This window comes from Stenella coeruleoalba (genome assembly GCF_951394435.1).
Source record: "Stenella coeruleoalba genome assembly, chromosome: 3".
Taxonomy (NCBI): domain Eukaryota; kingdom Metazoa; phylum Chordata; class Mammalia; order Artiodactyla; family Delphinidae; genus Stenella; species Stenella coeruleoalba.
Genome location: NC_137148.1, coordinates 49,137,343 through 49,161,375, shown reverse-complemented (window position 1 = coordinate 49,161,375; position 24,033 = coordinate 49,137,343). Strand labels below are relative to the sequence as shown.

The 24,033-nt window shown below is 33.3% G+C and overlaps 1 protein-coding gene across 4 annotated transcripts in view; it reads right to left on the bottom strand.

Annotated features, from left to right (window-relative positions):
* IPO11 (importin 11) overlaps positions 1-24,033 on the bottom strand; it is a 434,194-nt gene that overhangs the window by 292,424 nt on the left and 117,737 nt on the right. For all 4 annotated transcript variants that reach the window (XR_013827515.1, XR_013827516.1, XM_079916153.1 and 1 more), the window contains exons 24-26: positions 23,601-23,681; positions 13,106-13,201; positions 12,680-12,793 (exon numbers count right to left, since the gene is read on the bottom strand). Coding sequence is in view for 2 of the 4 variants with exons in the window: in XM_079916153.1 (XP_079772279.1) it covers positions 12,680-12,793; positions 13,106-13,201; positions 23,601-23,681 (291 nt within the window). In the remaining 2 variants the exon portion in view is untranslated. The remainder of the gene's footprint in view (positions 1-12,679; positions 12,794-13,105; positions 13,202-23,600; positions 23,682-24,033) is intronic.

Genomic DNA, 24,033 nt, shown 5'->3' with positions numbered 1-24,033 from the left:
AACACCTGTACACTTCTTGCACCTTTTAAAGAATGCATTTAATATCAAAATCTGTATTTCATGGATTTTAGTAATATAAGATCAACCTTGAATTCCCATACTTTCCTACTTTTGTGCTTCTACATTTGTTTCCAAAAAATGTTTCAACACATTTTTTTTCCAACACATTCTGAAAAATAATAAACAGTCAAGGAAACACTTATTAGTTTAAGGCAATTATTTATACTTGAGTTCCCCAAACTGTGTGCATCCCAAGATGCCACAGTAAACTCACAAAATATTTAAAATTATTCAGAGAAACCTAACGACATCCGTCAGATACTGCAAAAACTACTAGTTCAAGATAGTTCCCAGTTTTAACATTACACTCCTTTTGATGACTTCATATCTTTGCAAAGTACTACCAAAAAATCAAGGTAGAACAGAAGATGAAAGTGGAAGTATCCAACATGATTCTAAGGTTTAAGAACTTGGGTGTTGCCCAATAGACATACACATTCCATTAATCAGTAATTGTGTTTATTTAAGAATGAAACAAAGATATTATTCTTTAGATTTTTGTGTATAATTTTCAATAGATACTAAGTTATTAGGACGTGAATACAAATTAATTTGTTTGGATCTAACTACTTAATAAAAGGAACAGTTAGCTATTTATATTTCTTTTAGCCTAGAGGCATTGTGAAAATATTACTAACATATTAAGGGCACAACGAAGCAATACAGTCCAGTAACTGCTGATTTATACCATGTGTCTTCAATTTGTACTTAATTTGGAAGCAAATGGCTCAGATATTTTATAGACTTACTGCAATTAATATCTAGTAAGCAAGATTTAAAAAATAAAGCATAACCATACAAAAGCAAATATCCAGTTATTAAAATGTAATATATACAACTAAAGCTATAGTAATATATGTGGTTGAAATGAAGATGCAATCAGCAAAGACAAGTATCTCTATGGTCTAATTTTATTTACTTATAACTTACATTTATTTCCTCTATTATAAAAATATTTAACAACAGCACATAACAAAACATAGAAACAAGACAACTGTAACATATGTTGATGACCATTTATAGTGAATCATAAAGCAAAAAAAGAATTCTGCAGTATTTCAGAGAACTAATTTCTAAAATCAAGGTATTTCTTAAGCAGCATAATAAAAAGATGATGAGATTTCTCTTTGATAATGTATGCTAAAATCTACCCTGGTGGATCATGCTGAAGATACCATGATTAAATAAATATCTACTATAGAAAGACAGAATTTTATTTCTGACTGGTTCCATCATTTTTACAACTTTAAAGAATATGAGTTATAAATGTTGTCTATAAGAATTAAGTAATTTTATATAATTATATTCCTTGTAGGAACAGAATAATATGTTTATGCAAATGGCGATCTTTTTTTATTTCTCTCTCCAAATGTTATCTTCTTAGTCTAACCTTCATACCAGTTGCTATTCAAGCAATAAAATGTCACTTTTACATAAAATTTCATGAAACATCATTCATTGTGTGGAAACAAAAAAGTACCTTCAATCTCTCTAGTATTAGGAAGATGTGTGCTGTTTCAAGTCAAACACTTAGGACTGATTAAAGAAAAAGTCTTATAATCAAAGTAGCAGGTCCTGAAGAAAGTCATCTTCTTACCTTGTAGAACTGAAGTTAACAAAATGTTTCACTCCTCCCCCCAAATTTATAAAGTCTAAATTAAGGGATATTGCCAGAAAGAGTAAGATGACAATGTTTCTAGAAAACAGGGAAATACTTAAGGAATAGTTGAGTTCAGTCTTAGTTTTATAGAAAGATAAACAGATAATATTACTCCAATTACGCAGCTGCACACACCTTATTGCATCTTTATAAAAAAGTTATTTACCCTAGAAGCATACTGACATTGTGAAAACAATTTTAGCTTTGAACATATGCATTTGCTGGCTCCCTCTGAAATCCCACTAAAATGAGAGTAAAGAAATATAAAAAGCAAACAAATAACCCCCCAGGGTCTATAAAAGAGGAGAAACTACATGGGTAAAGATGGCTACAAGTTTTTGGAAGATGGCAGGTGAATGAAAGAGTGGTAAGTGACTTGGCCGAACAGAAAAGCCTGGAACCAAACTGCCTGCCAGAGGAATAATAATCTAATGCAAACAGACTTGGTTTTCAGAACCTTGCAATCATCAGGCCACAAAGAAGACAGAGGTGAGGCACAGAGCTCAAAACAGGAAAACTAGCTGGAAATCTGTATAAAGAACACTTAGAACCTTCTAGATTGCTTTCTCCACTCCTAAAGGAGTCCAAAGATACAGTATCTGCAAAAATAAAATCCAAGAAGCTCCAACTCAAGGCATCAAGAACAGGGGGAAGGCAAGGTGAGAAACAAATTAAACAGATGACTTAAATAAAAATCAGGACGCTGAATGGCGAAACACCCTCATCCCAAAAGCCTGTTTTCCCATCCTGAATTCCACAACACTTGTTTAAACCAAGATAGATGCTATCCCTCAGAAGAAAGAGGAAGCCTAAAGAGAAAAAGGGCCTACAAATACTGTCATTTTCTAGCAAATTTCCCTACAGCAAAAGTACCATTCTTCAATACCCTAAGGCTCTAAATTCTAAATTACGTTATCAGTCTAAAAAGTTTTCTTCATTCAATATAAAAAATGACTCTGAAAGACTCTGACTAGCAAATGCTTAGAGGTGGAACTGTTCTAATGGTGACTTCTGCAATGAACCCAACTTCTTTCCTAAAGATATTAAATCACTCTTAATTAACTTGGTTTTCTCTACTATCTGACAACTGTTTTCAAGTGTTTAGAAGAGACAAACCTTTCTGCAAAATCCTTGCTTGCTTCAAAGCTATCTGGATTTACTGGAACTCATTTTCCTAGTCCTATTTGATTCTGATGTTCTTTAAAACTGTGCTCACAGTCAAAAGTAGCCATTTGAACTACAATAATATTTCATTCTCTTTCATTTCCGTAGTCTCTAGACTCAAACATGATGGCTTGACAATTTTTGGTCAAATTCTTCGTGAAAAACATTTCTTCTTCACATTGAAAAGTGAAAAAAGAAGTGTTCCATGAAAAGCCAGTGCTCTAAATACAGTGAGAGAAATAAGTCTGAACCTATAACATCTCTCTTCAATCCTTCATATTGTCAAAGGGTTGAAATAGTAACAGCACCAGCCACAGGTCATTATTTCTGTATATTTTGATGTTTAACACAATGGAGGTGGTGGCCTACTCTCGTGTATTTTTTTAAATGTAAACCTAAGACATTTGCGATAATAGAGAAACATAGGACATTTCAGAAAATTTTCCACATGACTTTTATTTATTTTTAAATTTAATTTTGATTTTATATTGGAGTATAGTTGATTGATCACATGATGACTCTTAAATGCACAGCACCTAAAGAACTATCCATAAGTTAGTCTGCCCTGGATTAGCAAAGCATATTATTTTGGGTAGAAAGATGGTGTTAAGCACAGGATAGCACACAGGCAAATTTCCTTTAAGGTCTAATAACAAGTAAAGCTATATTTTCAGATCTTCTCCATTCATGCAAATACATACTATGCTAGGTGACTCATTTCCAGATTCAAATAATGCTGCTACTAACAATCACTTGAAGTAAAATGAAAATATTTAAAAATCAGAAAGTAACTATAAATTTAAAATTTTTAATATAATCTTTCTTATTTTTTATACAAATTGATATTTTAACACTGTCTAACAAGCTATGTAGCACAAATCGTTATCAAACCATTTTAATAATTTCTGCCTTTCCACCACATGAGGACTCAGTGAAAGGTCAGCAGGTTACAATTCAGGAAATGGCAGAATCCAACCACGCTGGCACCCTGATCTTGGACTTCTGAGCCTCCAGAACTTTCATCACCAACTGAGGTATGTACCCCTATATACAGATGAAGCCATGAAAAGAAAAATATGGTACATCTCCCCAACTCTACCATCTCCTAGCTTTGTGACCGTGGAGTTCACAGTCAAATGGAGAAGACAAACAAGTAAGCAATTCTGTAATTCAATCTGCAAGACCATTCAGCTGACCTGTAGAAGAGGGACTGGAGGAAGTCCAATATTAGAGGTTATGGTAATATTCCAGTCACGAGAAAAGCACTTGGGCTATGGCAGCAGCAATGGAAGTGAAAAGAAGATGGATTTAACATGGCTTACAAAAATACAGGGGATGAAGGAATAAGTTAAATGATACCAGGACAGGGCTCAAAGTTCTTTGAGATAACTGGCCCAGGCCCTTAAATAAACTAAGGCGACAGGAAAAAAGGATGGAGGTGAGAGAGCTGTTCTACAATAAAAGATGAGAAAACTTTTGAATAAATGAGAGAGAAATACAGATTAAGCATAATGGACACACAAAAGAAGAAATGTCAGAGGACACTGAGTGCTCAAAGAAGACAGAAGACCTTGACGTAAAGATACTGGGACTGGATTGTAAGGAAAAGGTCAGAGTTGGCCTCCCTTAAAGGAGTGACTGTGGCTGCAGATAAGCAGAGTCAGTGACTAAGTCTTAGAAAATGCTTATGGTTTACTAGGAAGTGAAACCCATGAGACCAAGAAGGACATCAATGGGAAATTAACTTACAGTGTCCTGGAACCTAAAGAAGGGAAGAATTTCAAGGAATGTGTGAATGAGTGTGTCACCTAAAACCAAAAAGTTACTGTGCCCTCCAATGAGGTTTATGTTATACAAATATAAAACACGTATATAGTTACACACATATACACATAAATAAATACATATGTATACACATATATGTTTGCATGTTATAGGTCAATCTACCTTGATTCATCTAAAAGACTTGTCTTTTTCTGGACTTTCCTGGTGGTCCAGTAGTAAAGAATCTGCCTTCCAATGCAGGGGACTCGGGTTCGATCCCTGGTCAGGGAACTAAGATCCCACATGCCATGAGGCAACTAAGCCCACGCGCCACAACAACTGAGCTTGCGTGCCACAACTACTGAGCTTGCACACCTCAACGAGAGCCTGCGTGCTGCAACTACAGAGCCCACGCGCCACAACTAGAGAAAGAAAACCCACATGCCACAACTAGAGAGAAGCCCGCGCCACAATGAAAGATCTTGCAAGTGGCCTCAAGGAAGACCCCGCGTGCCGCAACTAACACCCGACGCAGCCAAAAAAATAAATAAAATAAAATAAATAAATAAATAAAAGACTTGTCTTTTTTGCATTAAATTTCCTTGGTACATTTGTCAAAAATAAACCGACCATTAATGTGTGCACCTATTTTCCAACTCACTTCTGTTTCATTGACCTAAATGTTTATTTTCATGCTATCCCACTTTCTTGGTTAGTATATATAAGTTTATAATAGGTCTTGAAATCAGATAGTATTATATATTCTTCAACTTTGTTCTTGTTTAAAGTAGGTTTGGCTATTCTAGGTCCATTACATTTCCATATAAATTTTAGAATTAGCCTGCCAATTTCTACCAAAAAAAAAAATTTTTTTAGGGAAAATTTTTATCTTAGCAATAACGAATCATCTAATCCATGAGCATACATATACATTTACTGAGATGTTTTTTAATGTTCTCAGCAATGTTTAGTAGTTTTTACTGTACCTGTCTTACACACATTTTGTTAACTGTATCCTAAATATTTCTAGGTTTGAATGTTATTGTAAATCGTGTTTTGAGAATTTCAGTTTCCAGTTGTTCACTGGTAGTGAAGAGAAATAAAATTGTTTTTTACATATTGACCAAGTAACCCATGACCTTAGTAAATTTAGCAGTAGTTTTACTGGAGACTGTAATATACAATCATGTTGTTTGCAAAGTGAGTCAGTTTTACTTATTCCTTTCCTATCTGTATGCTTTTATTTGTCTTCTTATTGCCTTGTTGCACTGGTAGGGCTCCCAGTATCATAATGAATGGAAGTATTGATATATCAAATCTGTTAGAATTCTGCTCATTCTACTGCAAATATTTTGGATATTAAAGCTGAGAGATCTGTGATAGATACGTTAAATCACTTTTTTGTAATTGACCATATAAAAGAAAAAATTATGAAAGTGAAAGATATTATGAAAATTAAGAAATGTGAACTATCATTCAACCAAAACGAAGTATTAATTATAAGAAAAATTGTGTAATTATGTGACCGCCCCCCTTTTTGATGACAGATGAAAAATATATTGAATCTTTAGGTTCTTTCATTTACTGTATCCTAAACTTGGCTAATGATAGTTGTAAAGCTCAGCTCACTGAAAATGAAATAAAATTAAACCAATTAACATGACTTTTGGATAAACAAATATGACTTTTGGATGAAGTCTAAATATCTCTAAATATCCCAAACAGCATTTAGAAGAGCTAGAAAAGCGCTGAATAGAACTGCATTTAGTTTAATATAAGATGAGAGGTGATTCATGACTAGAAACTTTAAGACAAATTACTACTTTTTGAGACTACAGGTTGGCTAGTGACTAATACTTAGGGAGGAAATTGTTGAAAATATTTGATGTCATTTTTTTATGTAAAATCTTGACTCAAACTAGAGTATTATTCAGCTAGTGTGAGCAGCATCAAATAAAGAATCATATTTACAATTTTTAAATATCAGCAAATGATTTAGAAATTACTGTTTCATGTGCACGTGTATAAAATAAATTGATATCTTTTTCCTATGTTTTCTTCTGGAAGCTTTTATAGTTTTAGTTTTTTTGATCAATGATTCATTCTGAGTTAATTTTTTTGTGTCAAGTACTTCTTTGAAGAAATGATCTGGTGATGTGCCCAAAACTATTTGTGGAAATGTTGACACATGTTTAGGATTTGACTACATCAAAGAGTAGTTTTGAACATCTCAGCTTTCATATATTGCAAGAAAACTATCAACATTTGCTTAATAGCATTAGTACATATGAGGGAGAAATGAAAAGAAAAAGTAAAACTGCAGGGTTAATATTCTTCCAATTTCATAATTCAATTCCTGATTTGCAGGTATATTATTTATGTTTCTCTGATGCTTAATCAGTATGATAGTAAACATGAAATTTATTAAGAAAAGCTTTCTGATTTGTTTGATTTACATCCCTCATTGCATATGATTAAATTTAGTGACTTAGAACCAAATATGTGGAAAATGTTTTTTTAGTTTTGACTGAAACTATATACAACTTCTCCCTAGAGAGACACTGGCAATGAGGTTTTCAGTTAAATATTTCTTACTGAAATATTTTTCTTAAACACCATATTTATTATTTCAAATATTGTTTCACCTAGCTATATGAGTTCAATAAACATCATTAAATATCTTCAAAGTCATGAATTTCTCATTTTAAGTAATCTATATAAATATTTCAAAAAGCCGTTTTCTCATTTCAGTAAATACATGTTAGCTAGCAGGTGAAAAACAAATTTAGAATATAATGATAGTCCCATAAATATTAATTTTTTGAAATTTCTATTAAATATTTCATGTCTTAAGATACTGTATTAAAACTGCATAGTTGACAGAATTTTTTAAATGCTGATGGTACTTTTCCAAATGTTTTTGTTCACTCTGACAGTGGAAAAACTTTATTATCTCAATCACTTTATTATCTAACATAAATTCATGATGTTTCCTTAATTTTTTTCCTCACTGACTGCTGCAAAAATTCTTTACTTTGCCAGAAACATTAATAGAACATGACTGACATTCTGATGAAATGTATTTAGAACCTTCAACTTCTAATGATACAATTCTTAAGCACCTTTGCATACAAAGTTTATATCATTAAGCAATAACAAATCACTATATTTTGCTGAAATAATAAAAATATTTTTCATTCCAGAAATAAAGATTACTTTTACTTGGCACCGAGTCCTAAAGTTTCAAGAGGTTCCAGATCGTTCTAAATTCTTCAACATATCAGAAGACGTTCTACACTGCAATTTATTGTTAACATAATTTCTTCATTGTACTCCTGCACATTCAAAAGATTTATTTACAAAACAGAAATGATAGGGACTTCCCTGGTGGTCCAGTGGTTAAGACTTCGCCTTCCAATGCAGGGGGTGTGGGTTCATCCCTGGTCGGGAAGTTAAGATCCCACATGCCTCGCAGCCAAAAAACCAAAACATAAAACAGAGGCAGTATTTTAACAAATTCAATAAAGACTTTAAAAATGGTCCACATCAAAAGAAAAAAAAATGATAAACTGCTTCATAGTAAAATTTGTACTATTAATTATTTACAGCATTTATCAAGGTTATTATTATACTATTTTCTAGTTAGCAGGGACTTATTACAATATTTTTAAAATTTCAATTTTAAAAATCAAAGAGGAGGGAACACATCCTAACTCATTCTATGAAGCCAGCATTATCCTGGTAATAAAGCCCAACAAAGATAATACAAAAAAGAAAAGCTACAGATCAGTGTCTCTTACGAACACTAATACAAAAATCTTCAACAAAGTACTAGTAAACAGAATTCAGCAACATATTAAAAAGATGATACACCATAACCAAATGAGATTTATTCCAGGAATGGAAGGATGATTCAACATATGAAAATCAATCAAGATAACACCCCACATTAACAGAATAAAGGATAAAAACCCCATGATCACCTTGATAGATATAGAAAAAGCATGTAACAAAATTCAATACCCTTTCATGATAAAAACAGTGAATAAATTAGGAATAGGGAGAAAATATCTCAACATAATAAATGCCATATATGAAAACCCATGATGAACATCAGACTGAATGACAAAAGACTGAGAAGATCTCATCCTTTAATACCAGGAACAAAATAAGGATGCCAAATTTCACCACTTCTATTTAACACAGTACTGGAAGTTCTAGCCAGAACAATTAGGCAAGCAAAAGAAATAAAATGCATCAAAACTGGTAAGGAAGAAACAAAATTATGTTTCCAGATCATATGTTCTTTTATGTAGAAAATCCCAAAGATTCCTCCAAAAAAACTGTTAGAAAATATGAACTCAGCAAAGCAGCAGACTACAAAGTCAACAAAAATCAGTTGCATTTCTATACATGAGCAATGAACAATCTAAAAAAGAAATTACAAAAACAATTCTATTTTACTATCATCAAAAAGAATAAAATGCTTAGGAATTAATTTAACCAAGGAGGTGAAAGACTTGTATAATGAAAAATATAAAACACTCCTTATTAAGACATAAATAAATGGAAATACATCCCATGTTCATGGACTGCAAGACTTAATATTAAGATGTCAATACTACTCAAAGCAATCTACAGTTTCAATGCAAGCTCTGTCGAAATCCCAATGACACTTTTTGCAGAAATAGAAAAACCCATCCTAAAATTCATATAGAATCTCAAGGGACCCTGAATAGACAAAACCATCCCCCAAAATATGAAAAAAAGCCAGAGCATTCACACTTTTGGATTTCAACATGCCTTACAAAGCTTTAGTAATCAAAATTATGTGATAATCATACAAAGATAGACATATAGACATGGAACAGAATACGGAGCCCAGAAATAAACCCTTGCATATATGGTCAAATGACTTTTGACAAGAGTGCCAAGATCATTCAATGGGGAAAGGACACTCTTTTCAACAAATGGCACTGTAAAAACTGAATAACCACATGCAAAAGAATGAAGCTGGACCCTCATCTCATACCATATACAAAATTCAACTTAAAATGGGTCAGAGATAAATAACAAGGACACACTGTATAGCACAGGGCATTATAGCCATTATCTTATAATAACATTTAGTGGAGTATAATCTGTAAAAAAATAATGAATCACTATGCTGTACACCTGAACCTAATATAATATTGTACACCAACTATACTTCAATTGGAAAAAAAAAAGGGGAGGTCAAAGAACTAAAGGTAAGACCTAAACTATAAAACTCGTAAACAAAAAAAAGTACAAAAGTTTCACTACACTGAATTTGGCAGTGATTTCTTGGATATGGCACCAAAGGCATAAGCAATAAAAGGAAAAAACTAAGATATATTGAACTTCTTGAAAATTAAAAAATTTTGTGCATCAAAAGATACTATCAACATAGTAAAACGGCAACCCACAAAACTGGTGAAAATATTTATAAATCATATATCTCATAAGAGATTAACATACAGAATACATAATTAACCCTAAAACTCAACAACAGAAAAACGGATTCAAAAATGGGCAAAAGGGCTTCCCTGGTGGCGCAGTGGTTGAGAGTCCACCTGCTGATGCGGGGGACAGGGGTTCGTGTCCCGCTCCGGGAGGATCCCACATGCCGCAGAGCGGCTGGGCCCATGAGCCATGGCCGCTGAACCTGCGCGTCCGGAGCCTGTGCTCCACAAAGGGAGAGGCCACAACAGTGAGAGGCCTGTGTACCGCAAAAAAAAAAAAAAAAAAAAGGGCAAAAGACTTAGACATTTCTCCAAATAAGATACACAAATGGCTAACGAACACATGAAAACATGCTCAACACCACTAATCATTAGGGAAATGCAAATCAAAATTACAATACGACTTCATACCCATTAAAGTGGACACTATCAAAAACAAAAACAAGTGTTGGAAAGGATATGGAGAAACTGGAACCCTTGTGCACTGTGGATGGGAATTTAAAATGGTGGAGCTATGTGGAAAATAGTATGGTGGTTCCTTAAAAACTTAAAAATAGAATTACAACATGACCCAGCAATTCCACTTCTGGATATATACCCAAAAGAACTGAAAGCAGGTCACAAATAGATATCTGAGTACCCATGTTCATAGCAGCTTTATTCACTGTAGCTAAAATGTGGAAGCAACTCAAGTGTACACTGACTGATGAATGGATAAGTAGAGTGTGATAAATATATACCATGGAATATTATTCAGCCTTAAAAAGGAAGGAAATTCTGACATATCCTACAACATGATGAACTTTCAGGATATTATGCTAAGTGATATGTTAGTCACAAAAAGACAAATACAGTATGATTCCACTTATATGAGGTACCTTAGAGTAGTCAAAATCACAGACATAGAAAGTAAAATGGTGTTTCCAGCAGCTACAGGGAGAGGGTAATGGGGAGTTATTCTTTAATGGATATAGAGGTTCAAGTTTTACAAGTCTGAAAGAGTTATGGAGAAGCATGGTGGTGATGATTGTACACTGTGAATATGTTTAATACCACTGACCTGCACACTTAAAAATAGATAAGATAGTAAATTTTATGCTATGTGTATTTTATCACAAGAAAAAAAATTGGACAAAAAAATTTAACAGAGTAGACAGCTTTTCTTTCTCTTCCCACAGCACGATGGACAAAACTCTAACATAGTATTTATAATAATATTACAAAATTGCCTGTGTAAGTACTCTCTCCCTTAAAAGAATACTATCGGCTTGTCAAACCAGGTGTCTTCAGTGTCTAGTGGAGAAGTGCCTATTGCAGGATGTATAGGAGGCAGTAGAATGTGGTCGCTGAGATATCAGCTCTGAAGTGAGGTTGCTGGGGTCTGCATATCAATTCCATCATTTGCTAGCTTTGCAAACTTGACCAAGTCACTAAATCTCTCCAAGCCTCAGATTTCTCAGGTGTAAGATGGAAATAAAAATATTATTATCCATTGGGTTGTTGTGAAGAATTAAAATAATACATAAAATTTATATTGTTAAATATATTGTTATTATTAAAACCACTCAACAGATTTTGCTGAACTCAAGTGAATAAACTCTTTAAACTTTTAACATTATTCCATCACAGTTAAATTTAATGAAGCTAATGAAAAATCTGTCCTGCCTATTCATCAAAATAAAGTCTAGATTCTCTAATTACATTAGTCTAATTCTGGAAAAACTATACACATTCTACAGTTCACACTTCCTTACTCTGATTTTCATTAAAAGTGGAAATGGTAATACCTACTTCAGCCACAAACCAAAAGCTTTCACAAACTGCCCCTCCATTCTAGAGATCAGTCAAGTACATTCCACCTTCTACATTTTATAAATCTTAACAGATTAATGACTTAAGACATAAAAACCATATTTTAATATAATGTATGTAGTCTCAAGTAACCAACTCACTTAATAACCTATTCCATACTTACTCAGGTAGTTGGTTTCAGTTACAGTATATTTTTAATAAGCTTCTGCTGAAAAAGTCATTTCCCACAATAATGATGACAGAAACTCATTGCATGGCATTAAGAACAAGTTCATTAAGGAAATGAAACAAAGGTAGTACATGATTATATGTAAAGTATTCCTGTTTCATTTTATGTATGAGTTAACAAAAACGGCAACCATAACAAATCAAAATTCTATCCTATGGCTAAGCAGAATAAAATTGCCTATTTTGAGAGAGAACAAAATTTAAGTTTCAACTGCCATTCACAGGTTTCTTTCTCCTTCTCCCAAATTAAAGTATCAATACAACTTATTAAAGATTTAAAATAACAAAAATATTTATTTCAAAATCATCTGTTTGTTGAAAGTAATTCTATGAATGACTCAACTATGTACTATTTCATTTCGTATTCTTGAACATAATAAAATTTGATTCAGGGAAATAAATAAAGTTTAAATACTACAAGACTTTTATAGACTCATTATTTCACAAAATTATTTCCAATCTTTATTTGAATAAAGACCTCCTTCAATTTAAGTAAATTGATTCTTACCTCCTGATTAAATTTATGTGCCATCTCATTAAGTAGTGAGGAAAAGAAACTAGTGTTTTGTAGCAGGACTCGACCCATAACGCCGAGATACGTTGACATCACTACAGGATACCTCTGTACAATTAAAATACAGCATATGTAAAACTGTGTTATGGTACAAATATAAACAATCATTGACAAAAAGTAACAATCAACAGGGATATGAAATAACAATATTCTTCTTTACACTGCTTCTTCAGAATGAACACCAATATTGCCTGAGTTCTAACTAAATATATGTCATACAAGGTAATATATATGTATTATGTACATAGTTATATGGATTACATATGTGAAGAAGAAATAATTTTTCAATGAATAAGGAAAATAATTAAAATAGAACCCTAGAATCCAATACTAACTTTAGAAGCTTAAGAAAAATCTTACCTCCCCTTCTATAATACCTCTGAAAACACAGGGTAGAATTGGTTGAAACATTTGCGGGCTTAATACTGGGTTCACTTTAAGGGCATTTTCCACAACCTAAAAACCAAAATGACACATTGGTAATGCTTAATAATGCAAGTCACTGCTTTATGCAAAACACAGGTAAAGAAAACAACGTATTAAATATCACATATATATAAGTACATGAAGTATTCAATATTCTAGACACACTTTTATAAGAATCCATTAAAAATTACAATTCGATTTTAAGTATGTAATATTTAGACAGTTATACATCTTACATAGAATTATAATTAATCCCATTTTGATAACAGATATGTTGTTAATGTACTTCTTATCTTTGCATTTTAAATAAATAACCCTTATAAAACGTTAATGTCTATTTAATGTTTTATAATGTTTATTGTCTTATTGAGGCAATAAAAGGCACTTCAAAAGTATTTTAATAGTGAAAAGGGAAATCAGTAACAACTACACTCACTATCCAAAAATAAGTCTACATTTAAATTTATCCATAAATTGGATGGAAAAGGGCATGTTGCATATATACTGCATATTTACTAAATGAGAAATAATCTTATTTTATTTATAATACAATCATACAGATTATTAACCATGCACATTGTTACAGATGAGAATTTGAAACATAAATTACTTTTATCTGAGTGAGATGGGCTCCCTCTATAACAAAGACAGGCAGCATGAAATTCAAACTGGGGTGGGATTTGTTTGTTTGTTTGTTCCAGGGTTGGGGGGGGGAGGGGTGGAGTGAGGAAGGCAGTGGTCAGAAAGCAGCAGTGAGGTCCAAGAAGAAATGTCTATACTTCTAGCCCCACTGCTTGCGGGGTAAGAATGAAAGCAGACACCATTTGAGAGGGTTGTGGGCAAGTACCAGTCTCAAGGCAGAGCCAGGTTTCCCTTAAAACGTCCAGCAATGTTTTTCAAGACTGACTATTGGCATTCTGAGTGGGACAAGTGTTTACTGCGCAGGACTATTCCACCTATCGAGGGGTTTTTAGCATCTCTGATCTCTGTTCATTATGTGCCAATGGCATGCTCCCAACACAGCAACAAATACACCTCGTGCATTTCAAAACATTCTCAAGGTAAGCAAACAGTACAATGAATGACAACATCCTCTAATTTTGTGCAAGAAGTAAAAGGAATGTGCAAAGAAAAGTCTAAAAATACAATAACTTTTACTGTGGCCCGAACACCATGCTATCTAATAAGAAATACAGGATAAAAGATACCACAGTTCCTGATTAAAAGCAACAGGAGATGATGAGACTCAGAACATGATTAAATCTGACCTCAATAAGGTTTACTTTGTCAAAAAATTAGATTTGGAATAGAGGGGGAAGGTGTAGATAAGCTACCCAGAGGCAGATGTCACCGGACATTTTATCTATGAATGGAAAGCAAGGCCATCTGCTGATTGTTAGACACACTATAACTTCATTCCCTCCTAAAACCCCACTAAACTTATATAAAAAGATTTTAAAGGGAGGGTGAATAATTTTTAAAGGACAAAAGGAATGAGAGATGAATACTGGAAGGTACAAAGAAATTCAAGAGGTAAATGACTTATCAGATGAGAGAAAGCTGAAATCTAAGGTTACAATAGAGAAAGCTGAGAGCAACTCGATGCACATCAGATGTATCTTCTCCCTACCTCTCCCCACCAAAAACCACAGGAATTAGCAGAGCCATACATCTTTGGAAAGGAGGGTAAAGGAAAAGCTAAAAATAAGACAGGTTGGAAGTCTACTTAGGAAACAAATTGCCAGATATTCCCTAATCTGCATATTTGGGCAACTGACCTTCCCCCACCCCAGGAGAAGACAGTATATTTTCTTTAAAGGGTCTAAAGGAGAGACTTTCCAGACTAAAAGGGCCCAGGAGTGCCTGGTACTATTAATTAAAAAAACCCTAAATCAAGGTACATCACTGTAAAATTTCAGAACACTAGGAAAAAGAAAAAGAAGCTACAAGCTTGGGGAGGGGGAGCAAGGTGGGGGAGTTAGCATGGCTCTGAAAGAGACTTCTTCAAGAAAATTAAAGTAATAAAATCCTTATGGGTCAATGTGTCTGAACATATTGAACAGAGACAAGTGGCAGAGAACTCAGTGCACTTAAAAAATTACACTAAAAAAATTATTAACTCCAAAGATTACAGAAGTTTGTACAGAAAAGGAAAAGTAATCACATATTTAAGATTATGACTTTTAAAATGTAAATTCACTGAACCGTACCATTCAATACAATCCAGCTGTCATTATGCACTTTCTTTATATATAAAGGTACAGTATGTAAAGGATTCACTTATTTCAGAACTAAAATGGAGTCTCTGTATTCAAAAAGTTAGGAACCATAGAAACAATGAGATCCTTTCTGAAAAATTATGCAGGAAAATGCCACTATCAGACTTGGAGGCAAGGACTGTGGATCAGAATCAAGAGAAAATCAGAAAGCAGAGCTGATCAGATATAAAAAACCAATTGAACAGCTGACCAGAGGTGAAGAAGTCTGGGATTACTCCTAGTTTTCACGTTTGGTCAATGGGTACAATCGTGATGCCATTAATAGTGAGGCTTCACTTTAGACATGGTGAACTTGAGAAACCTGTGGGAAAATCTGTATGGAATGGTCTTATTTCCACACACATAACACTCTATACAGTCCAATTTCTAGGGAAGGTATTGCAGTTGTGACCTAAAAGTCAGAGTTCAAATTATGACTATTTCCATAATGAAGAAGGTTCTTTCATAATGATCAGAATCCTACCAAACATTTTGATCAGCAGCGCTGCTTTCACTTCTAAACAAGATTTTGAAAAATGCATCTAACGATTTCAGTGGTAATACACAATTTTGTATATTTTAAGTGAAATGCACGTATAGCCAGATGGCCAAACATGTCCAAGAAGGAAATAACACCAAAGACAACTAAAGCAATAACAGGTAGTTTATTAAAAGGTAATTTACAGATACTGAGAGAATTTAAATCATAAGTTACTCTTCTTGGGGAGAATCATTATGTTCTCAGGGATTTTAACATGTTTGATATGTTTTAATCCACTTAGTTTAGTTTTGTTTTGATGCTCAAACTGTCCCATCATTAGGCAGTGGGAGCTCCTTCAAGTTGACTCTTGCATCCTTTTGAGAAAATCCCACCTTCTCTTCCTTCCGGCACAAGGAGAGGTCCCCAGTTTATGTTGTGTCTCTCTTGCCCGAGCTCTGGAGTCAACCAGCAGGACACAGTATTTACAGACCATAATCTAGGTTCTAAGGTGCTCATTGCCACTGGATTGACACTGCTTCTAGGTCTTTGCTTACACAGATTTAGGAAATTTATTTTTCTCTTCCTGAGAAGTATATACCAATAATTCACCAAATTCAATTTAAGACTATAGCATTTTATATAACTTCTTTAATAGTTCCATCCTTCTTCCCTTATATTGAAAAATCCCAGATTCTAATAACCTTAGCTTATTTGCTTCTAACTGCTGTGTACAAAAATGCCCACATATGTACATATGGGTTTCAAAATAATAATACCGATATTACTGATAACAATAACAATACTGAAAGCAATTTATAATTTCCTTATGTTTCTTTTTGTTCTAACGTTATATCCCACCAGGGAGGTACATGTAAAATACTATTACTTGAAATATTCTCAGATGACTTATGGCACCAACATAATAATAGTTAGATTCAAATGTTTCCTTTTTTTTATGTTTAGAACTGCTTTTACTTTATTATTTTAAATCATGTGAAACATCTCTATGGCTTCAAACCCTAAAGTACAAAACATACATCCTGAAAGATCTAGCTTGCATTCTCTGTCCCTCTTTCCCCTACATAACTACTTTTCTTAATTTGGTTTATTTTTCCATTGCTATCTATGCTGCACTCTTTAAATACAAGAAAACTCTAAACACTGTTCCTTGCTTAACTCTAAAACTGTATACAGAGGTCATCTTCATTCCTTTCTAAGGCTGCACAGTACTCCTCTGTGTGGCTAAATAAGGTGCAGTACCGCCTATCATCCAATCACCTATTACTAATTATTTTTATCAGCATTTTGCTATTACAAATAGAACTTCTTAACTTTACTTTCAATCCACCCCCTTTCTGAATACACCTGAAATAGTTTAGAAACAGACTATGTTTTTATAATATAATCCCTGTGAAAAATGTAGGCTTTTAGTTTGTGCCTTACACTCAAACAATTTTTTTGATTTAGGCTGACATTGCATACAAAGTGGTTAAGACCACAGATGCTTAAGTCAGAATGCCTATGTTTATAACATGGCTCCAATACTTACTAGTTGTGTGACCTTGGACAAGGTATTTATCTTTTTGTGATTTAATTTCTCATCTATAAAAATGGGGAAAAGAACAGTACCACTGTCACAGGTTTATGTGAGGATTAAATGAACTCTATGCTATGTGCTTAGAAATGTGTATCATACAGTAAATGCTAGTATTAGCTATAATTATTACAGAATAAATTATACCTTAAAAATATGCGTGCCATCTTAAATAAGGCTTATCACAGTGAATAAAACCAACATGGCTCACTACTGCTTAATAAGACCATGATAAAAGAGATAATTTCTAAACTCAAGTTGGTATGTATACATATGGATAAATTTCAAATTTAAAAAAAATGTTAAATTTGAGTATTTTTAGAATATAATTGTATTCATCTAGATAACTTGTTCCGAATCACAGAATACATTAAAGCCTATTTTTGCTCTGAAGGCAGGCATACTTGTCTCTCTATCCAATTTTCATAACATTGTAATTTTCTGCTTCAAAACAAAGAAGTTGCTTCCAGATACTGTCAGAAATTAGTATAACAGTGACACTTAGTCAAAAATATATTAAAAATGTGCATACTATATTAAGAAACAGTATCTGAGAGGTATTAAAAAATGGGAAAAAAATGAGCCAATATTAAAAACTATTATAACTTTATTGGAACTCTGAGAATAGGAAAATGCCAAAAATGTTGAGAGTTCTCTCAGCTTTCAAGTACAAGCATAAAAGAACCATTATCCTAAAATATTCTTTTATATAAAAAAAAAAACAAAATTTTTTCATGATAATTAGTATATTTCTAGTATTTAACATCCATTTAATAAACAATAAAATTCAGTTTCTGGGATTTCAAATCAAATACAGAGGTTTAGCTACAGCAATGTTATATAAAAATACAGTCTTAAACATATGTTATATAATTCAAGTATTTATATCCTATTTATGACCCCCTGGCTAGCATACTTAGAGAGAAACTGGTTTAATGTGTAACGCATGTTAAACGTTACAAATATTTCAATATATATTTGGATGGTAACTGATTTGTGCTGAATCATTCAATCAAAAAATATTAGGCACAACTGGGGGACAAATAATAACATTACCTTCTCTCAGTTCAAGGAAAAAGGAGAAACAAATAGATTTCCTTCTAGTAAAACTGTAAGGGTAGTGCTGTACATTATATAAATTTGGAATTTTTCATAATAAAATTTTTTAAAAGAGCATGTTATTTTGAAAAGAAAGAAAGAATTTAAAACAATTATTTTTAAAAAGCCAGCTGAGATAACATGGTTCTGGAAAAAGAGAAAAATTCTATCGCTGTGCAAATCATCTACTTAAGTTATAAAAAATTTAACTAATGTACTATTTTAAATAAACATTTATTTACAAAAGATGGTCAAAGGAAGAGTTCCCTGGTGGCCTGTTTTCCCCCAAAGGGAGATTAAATAATTAGATAACTATATAATTAGATTAAAATAGCCAACACTTGTATTAGCTGATTACATGTTAGGCAATGTTACAAGTGCTTTATACATATAAGGTCATATAATCCTCACCACAACCTAAGGAAGTACGTAACATTTTTATTCCCATTTTACAGATGGAAAGTGAGGAGCAGAGATTAACTGGTTCACCTCACACAGCTGTGAAGTAGCAGGGCTAATATTCTAACCCTAGCAGTTTTGCTTAAGTCACCTGCTAAGTTACACTAGGTCTAATTATTTTGTAAGAATATAATTTAAAACAAATAGTAAAAGAAAATAAATATTCTCCTTATGATATATCCTAAAAACTTGCCTCATTTTTCAAATAAATTTCACAATCCCATTCCATATGACTCAGAAAAAGTTGTCTTTCAATAATTACTAATAATATTGCAGAAAAGCAGGAGGAAAAAAACACTTTCAATTCAAATTTTTTCTGGTAGGTGTTTATAAACATAAGAAACAACCTTTTTTCATCACTTAGAATTTAGAGATTATAATTTGTCACAGGGATTTCAGATAATATATAGTTACAGATTATTAAAAATCATATAGTACAACATCTTATATAATAAATAAGAGAATTTAAGTCCAAAATGTACTCAAGAATGTATAAGTAACAGAGCTGGGTGTACAAAACCAAGGCACAGGTCAAGGAGAGAACAACATTCCAAATGCAGTTATTATTTACTAAACTTAGGATCATGGAAAAGCTTACAGTCTAGTAAAGGAGAAGAAGATAAAACACACACATATTGAAAAATCTACAAAGGCAACATCAAAATGACACGACAATTTTCTCTCAAATTTCTATCACTCCCACATTGCCAATCAGTTATTCCTCAAACAGAATTAAGTCCAAAGTATCAATTCCTTATATCCCTACTTTCAGAGAAGAAATTATCACCAAGGCAAAAGATGAAGCTGAGATTCTGTAAGACAGATGGAAGTTCCTCAACATAATTATATACTGCCACTATATCAGTTTGGTAAGGGCATAAATGCAATAAAAATTCACAAAAACAGTTTAGCAAACAACATGTCTAATGTTACTTGCTTGTAAGCTTTGGAGCTAGAACACTTTGAAATCAGTACAGGTGAGGATTGATAGACACATGGCGGTAGACTAGGACTCCAGTATCTGGGGTCTTGACAAGCCACACACACAGATTCCTGTTATTACTCCTTCAGAGCCCACAAGCTTCTCAGTAACAAGGGCATACATTCCCATCCTTTACCCCCTACTCTAAAAAAGAAACTGAAGAACCTATGAAATTAAAACCAGAGAGTTCTGCTGTATTTTCACTCTATATTTACCCACTTCTTAGTTTATAACAATATTTTGGATTTAAGTTTCCATTGTGATTTCAAATATAAAACAGCAAATCAGAGAGTGTGAAAAATGTAATATGTTTGATAAACAATCTTTCTGGGAAAAATCAGAATTTACCAAAGTACTTTTTATTTCAACTCTTGTTAAAAGCCTTTACTTTACAAGATTTCTCTTACAAAGTCTAAGACGACATTCTAATATAACTGAAACATTCTTAAATTTTAACCTAAACATCTGTAAGACAGAGTTCATTTAAAAATGAATACTGAGATGAATACTACTCAGTCCCCTCTCCCTCCTCAATAAGTGCAGACGTACTAATCATCCTGTAGTGCTCCTCTGCCTCATAGTGACAGGCATCAGGCAGCTCTGACAATCTTGTCTTTTTATCTGGAAACACCAAGGTCATATGCCAGTTTCTTACTCTCTTCACCTAACATTATATCTACAGCTTCAATCACTACCAGTCTGGCCAGCTCTCTTAAAAAACAAACTCTTGCCCCTTCTACATACGCTCTAGACTTAAAATACCAATCTCCTGTATCATTCTGGCGCCATCTTCCTTTCTATTGGGTCACTTTTACCTACAAAATCTACTCAGATCAGATTTTCCTCACTGCCTCTCCACACACAAAAGCTATCTTTTTATTTTTTAACAGTAAATTCTTGTTATGGATTGACTTGTGCCCTGCCCCCTGCAAAAGATATGCTGAAGTCCTAATCCCAAGTACCTGTGAATGTGACCTTATGTGGAAATAGAGTCTTTGTAGATATAATTAAGTTAAGATGAAGTTATTATGGTAGGCACTTAATCCATTATGACTGGTGCCCTTATAAGAAGAAAAGACAAAGATACAAGGAGAATGTCATGTGACAATCAAGGCAGAGACTGGAGTGACGCATGTATAAGCCAAGGAAGCCAGAAATTGCTGGCCACCACCAGAAGCTAAGAGAAAGGCATGGAACAGATTCTCCCCTAGAGTCTTCAGAGAGAGTATGGCCCTGCCAACATCTTGATTTCAGACCTGTAGTTTCCAGAACTCTGTGAGAGAGATAATCACTATAAATATTATAAATTAGTTCCTGTTGTTTTAAGCCACCCAGGTTGTGATACTTTGTTATGGTAGCCCTAGGAACAACTATAGTTCTTAATAATATAATCATTTTCTCATCACTTTCTAATTTAACACTTCAGTAATCTGGCATATGAACCCCTCCAATTTATAGACACTAAAGGTTTTAAATAACACCATTATCCCCACCTTCAACAAACAATTCTCACAGTATTCTCTCTGTTCTTATTTCTGTTCACTTCTCTGCAGTACTTAACACTGTATTAATCTAATTCACCCCACTAGGATTGCCAGAATTAGCAAATAGAAGTACTATGTTTTATCTGGTAACCCTAACCCTACCAAACATTTAAGACCCAGGTCCCATCTCAACCCTTTCTCCCTGAAAAATGTTCTCTGCAAAATGCTGGGTTAGATGACCACATCTATACTCCCAGAGTAACATAAAGCCAATGGACAGCAATGGCTCACACTAGAAAGTGCTCATGAAAATCACCTAGGGAACTTTTTAAAAAGAAATACCAACATCTTATGTCCTACCCAAATTTTCAAAAAGTTCACCAGGTAATCTGAGATACCACTAATCCAAAACAACATAACACACTAAATATGGGCTGATTGCTTACATGCCTCCTTCCCCCAAAAGAATGAATTACTCAAGAGCAGAAACTGGTTTTTCTATCATGTATGCCTACCAGAACGCACTGAATACCAGTAACAGGGGTTGGCAAACAATGCCCTTGGGCCAAATCCGAACAACTATATGATTGTGTAAATAAAGCATTTTTGGATACAGCCACAGTCATTAACTTACATACCATCTATGCCTGCTTTCAATCCACAACAAAACATATAAATAGTTGAGACAAAGACTGTAGGGCCCACAAAACCTAAAACATTTACTAGCTGGTCCTTTACAGAAAAAGTTTGCTGACCCCTGACCTATATGGTGAATGACTGGATAATCAACAATGATAGTAAATGCAACCAATTTGAAAATCAAATTAACATGCATATTAACACAGATATCTGGAGCTTTAGAGGTGCATACATGTGTATAATGTCCAAAGAACAGCACATAAAATAGTGTAATGCTTGAATAAGTGCCAACTGATGATTACTCTTATTGGCTATTATGAAAGACTTTACTGCCTGCACAAACTTATACCCACTTAGCCCCCCAAAATGTACTATGGGTTGTTGCTACGATTATTGTGGTTAACACATTTCTTACAATGAAACTCTTTGGGCAAACACTTTTTCATTTCACTGGGAGGAAATCAAATTGTTTTTAGGATCTAAAGCAATGCCATAGTTTTCACACACAAAAATGCTACTTGGTTAAGCTATAGTAACACTTCACCTAACCAGCTCTCATATCTGACTTAAAACATAGCTAAGAAATTAGAAACAAAAAAGAGATGCTTTTAACAAAGTACACCTCATAAAATCCATACAAAATATGTGTGTGACATACATGTGAAGATATATTTATATATACATTTATATTTAAATATATACATTTGATACTCCTTTATCTTTAATATATAGATATATAAACATACAACTCAGAGACTGTTGGTTCTTAATTATACATAATTATATACAATATATAAAGATAATATATAGTGATTCTATAAAGATATAGTGCATAAAGATTAACTCAGAGCCCATGGGTTCTTTTTTTGTTTGTAAGTTTTTTTTTTTAATTCAGGTATAATTGACATATAACACTATATTAGTTTCAGGTATACAATATAATGATTCAACATTGGTTCTTAGTTATACACAGTCCATAAAAACTTGGTACTCTAACTTCTAGAGCCGATCCAAATTAAAAGTACCAAATTATAGTGGGAATATTGTGTCCCAAAAGCAGGCTAACAAACTGGACAGGTGAGAAGTATCAGATGTCACCAGGCTTTGGATCATTTATAAAAGTTTTTAAAGCCTTGCTACACAAAGTGAAGTCTCAGGATGAGGGGGAGCTTTGAGTGGGGTCCCATCAGCAGAAAGTTAGTTAGAAATGTGGAATCTGCATTTTAACAACATCCTCAGGTGATCTATATGCACAATCAAATTTGACACCCCTGGTCCAGAGGTATTAGACCAATTTAATACAGCTGAAAGAAAATATTCTGTCTAGAATTACTCTTCCCCTTCTTGCCCATCATCTAAACCCAAATGAAGGTCTAATTTCACAAAATACAGATGGAAAATGTACAACAATATTCATTAGAAAGATGACAGTACCTTTAGCACTTGAACTTGGCCTTCTGTAGTAATTTCGTTTAGCAGTTCACAAAAGGACTGACATAGACCTACTGCGTATGTCTGAAATTCAATGAAAAGTCAAAATATACATATGAATATATCTGCAATATCAAAAAAGGTATAAAATTAAATTGGGGACTCATAATCTATTTGAGAATTAGATACTAAAGCTCTAAGCATATAAAATTTCAATTAGAACTCTTTAGGAAAAGTTTAAGAAATAAAAATACAGTTTATTGCTATTCTAATTTTTGTAGAAATATAAGGATATATTTACATGTAGAGCATTTTTTTATGTTAAATAATATAATTCATGAGACTACATCACATCTGCCCCACAGTAGGCAATGCTTATGACGTTTTTCCCCCCTTAAAGTAATAAATCAATCTATTAAATTTTGAAAAGGTTTCA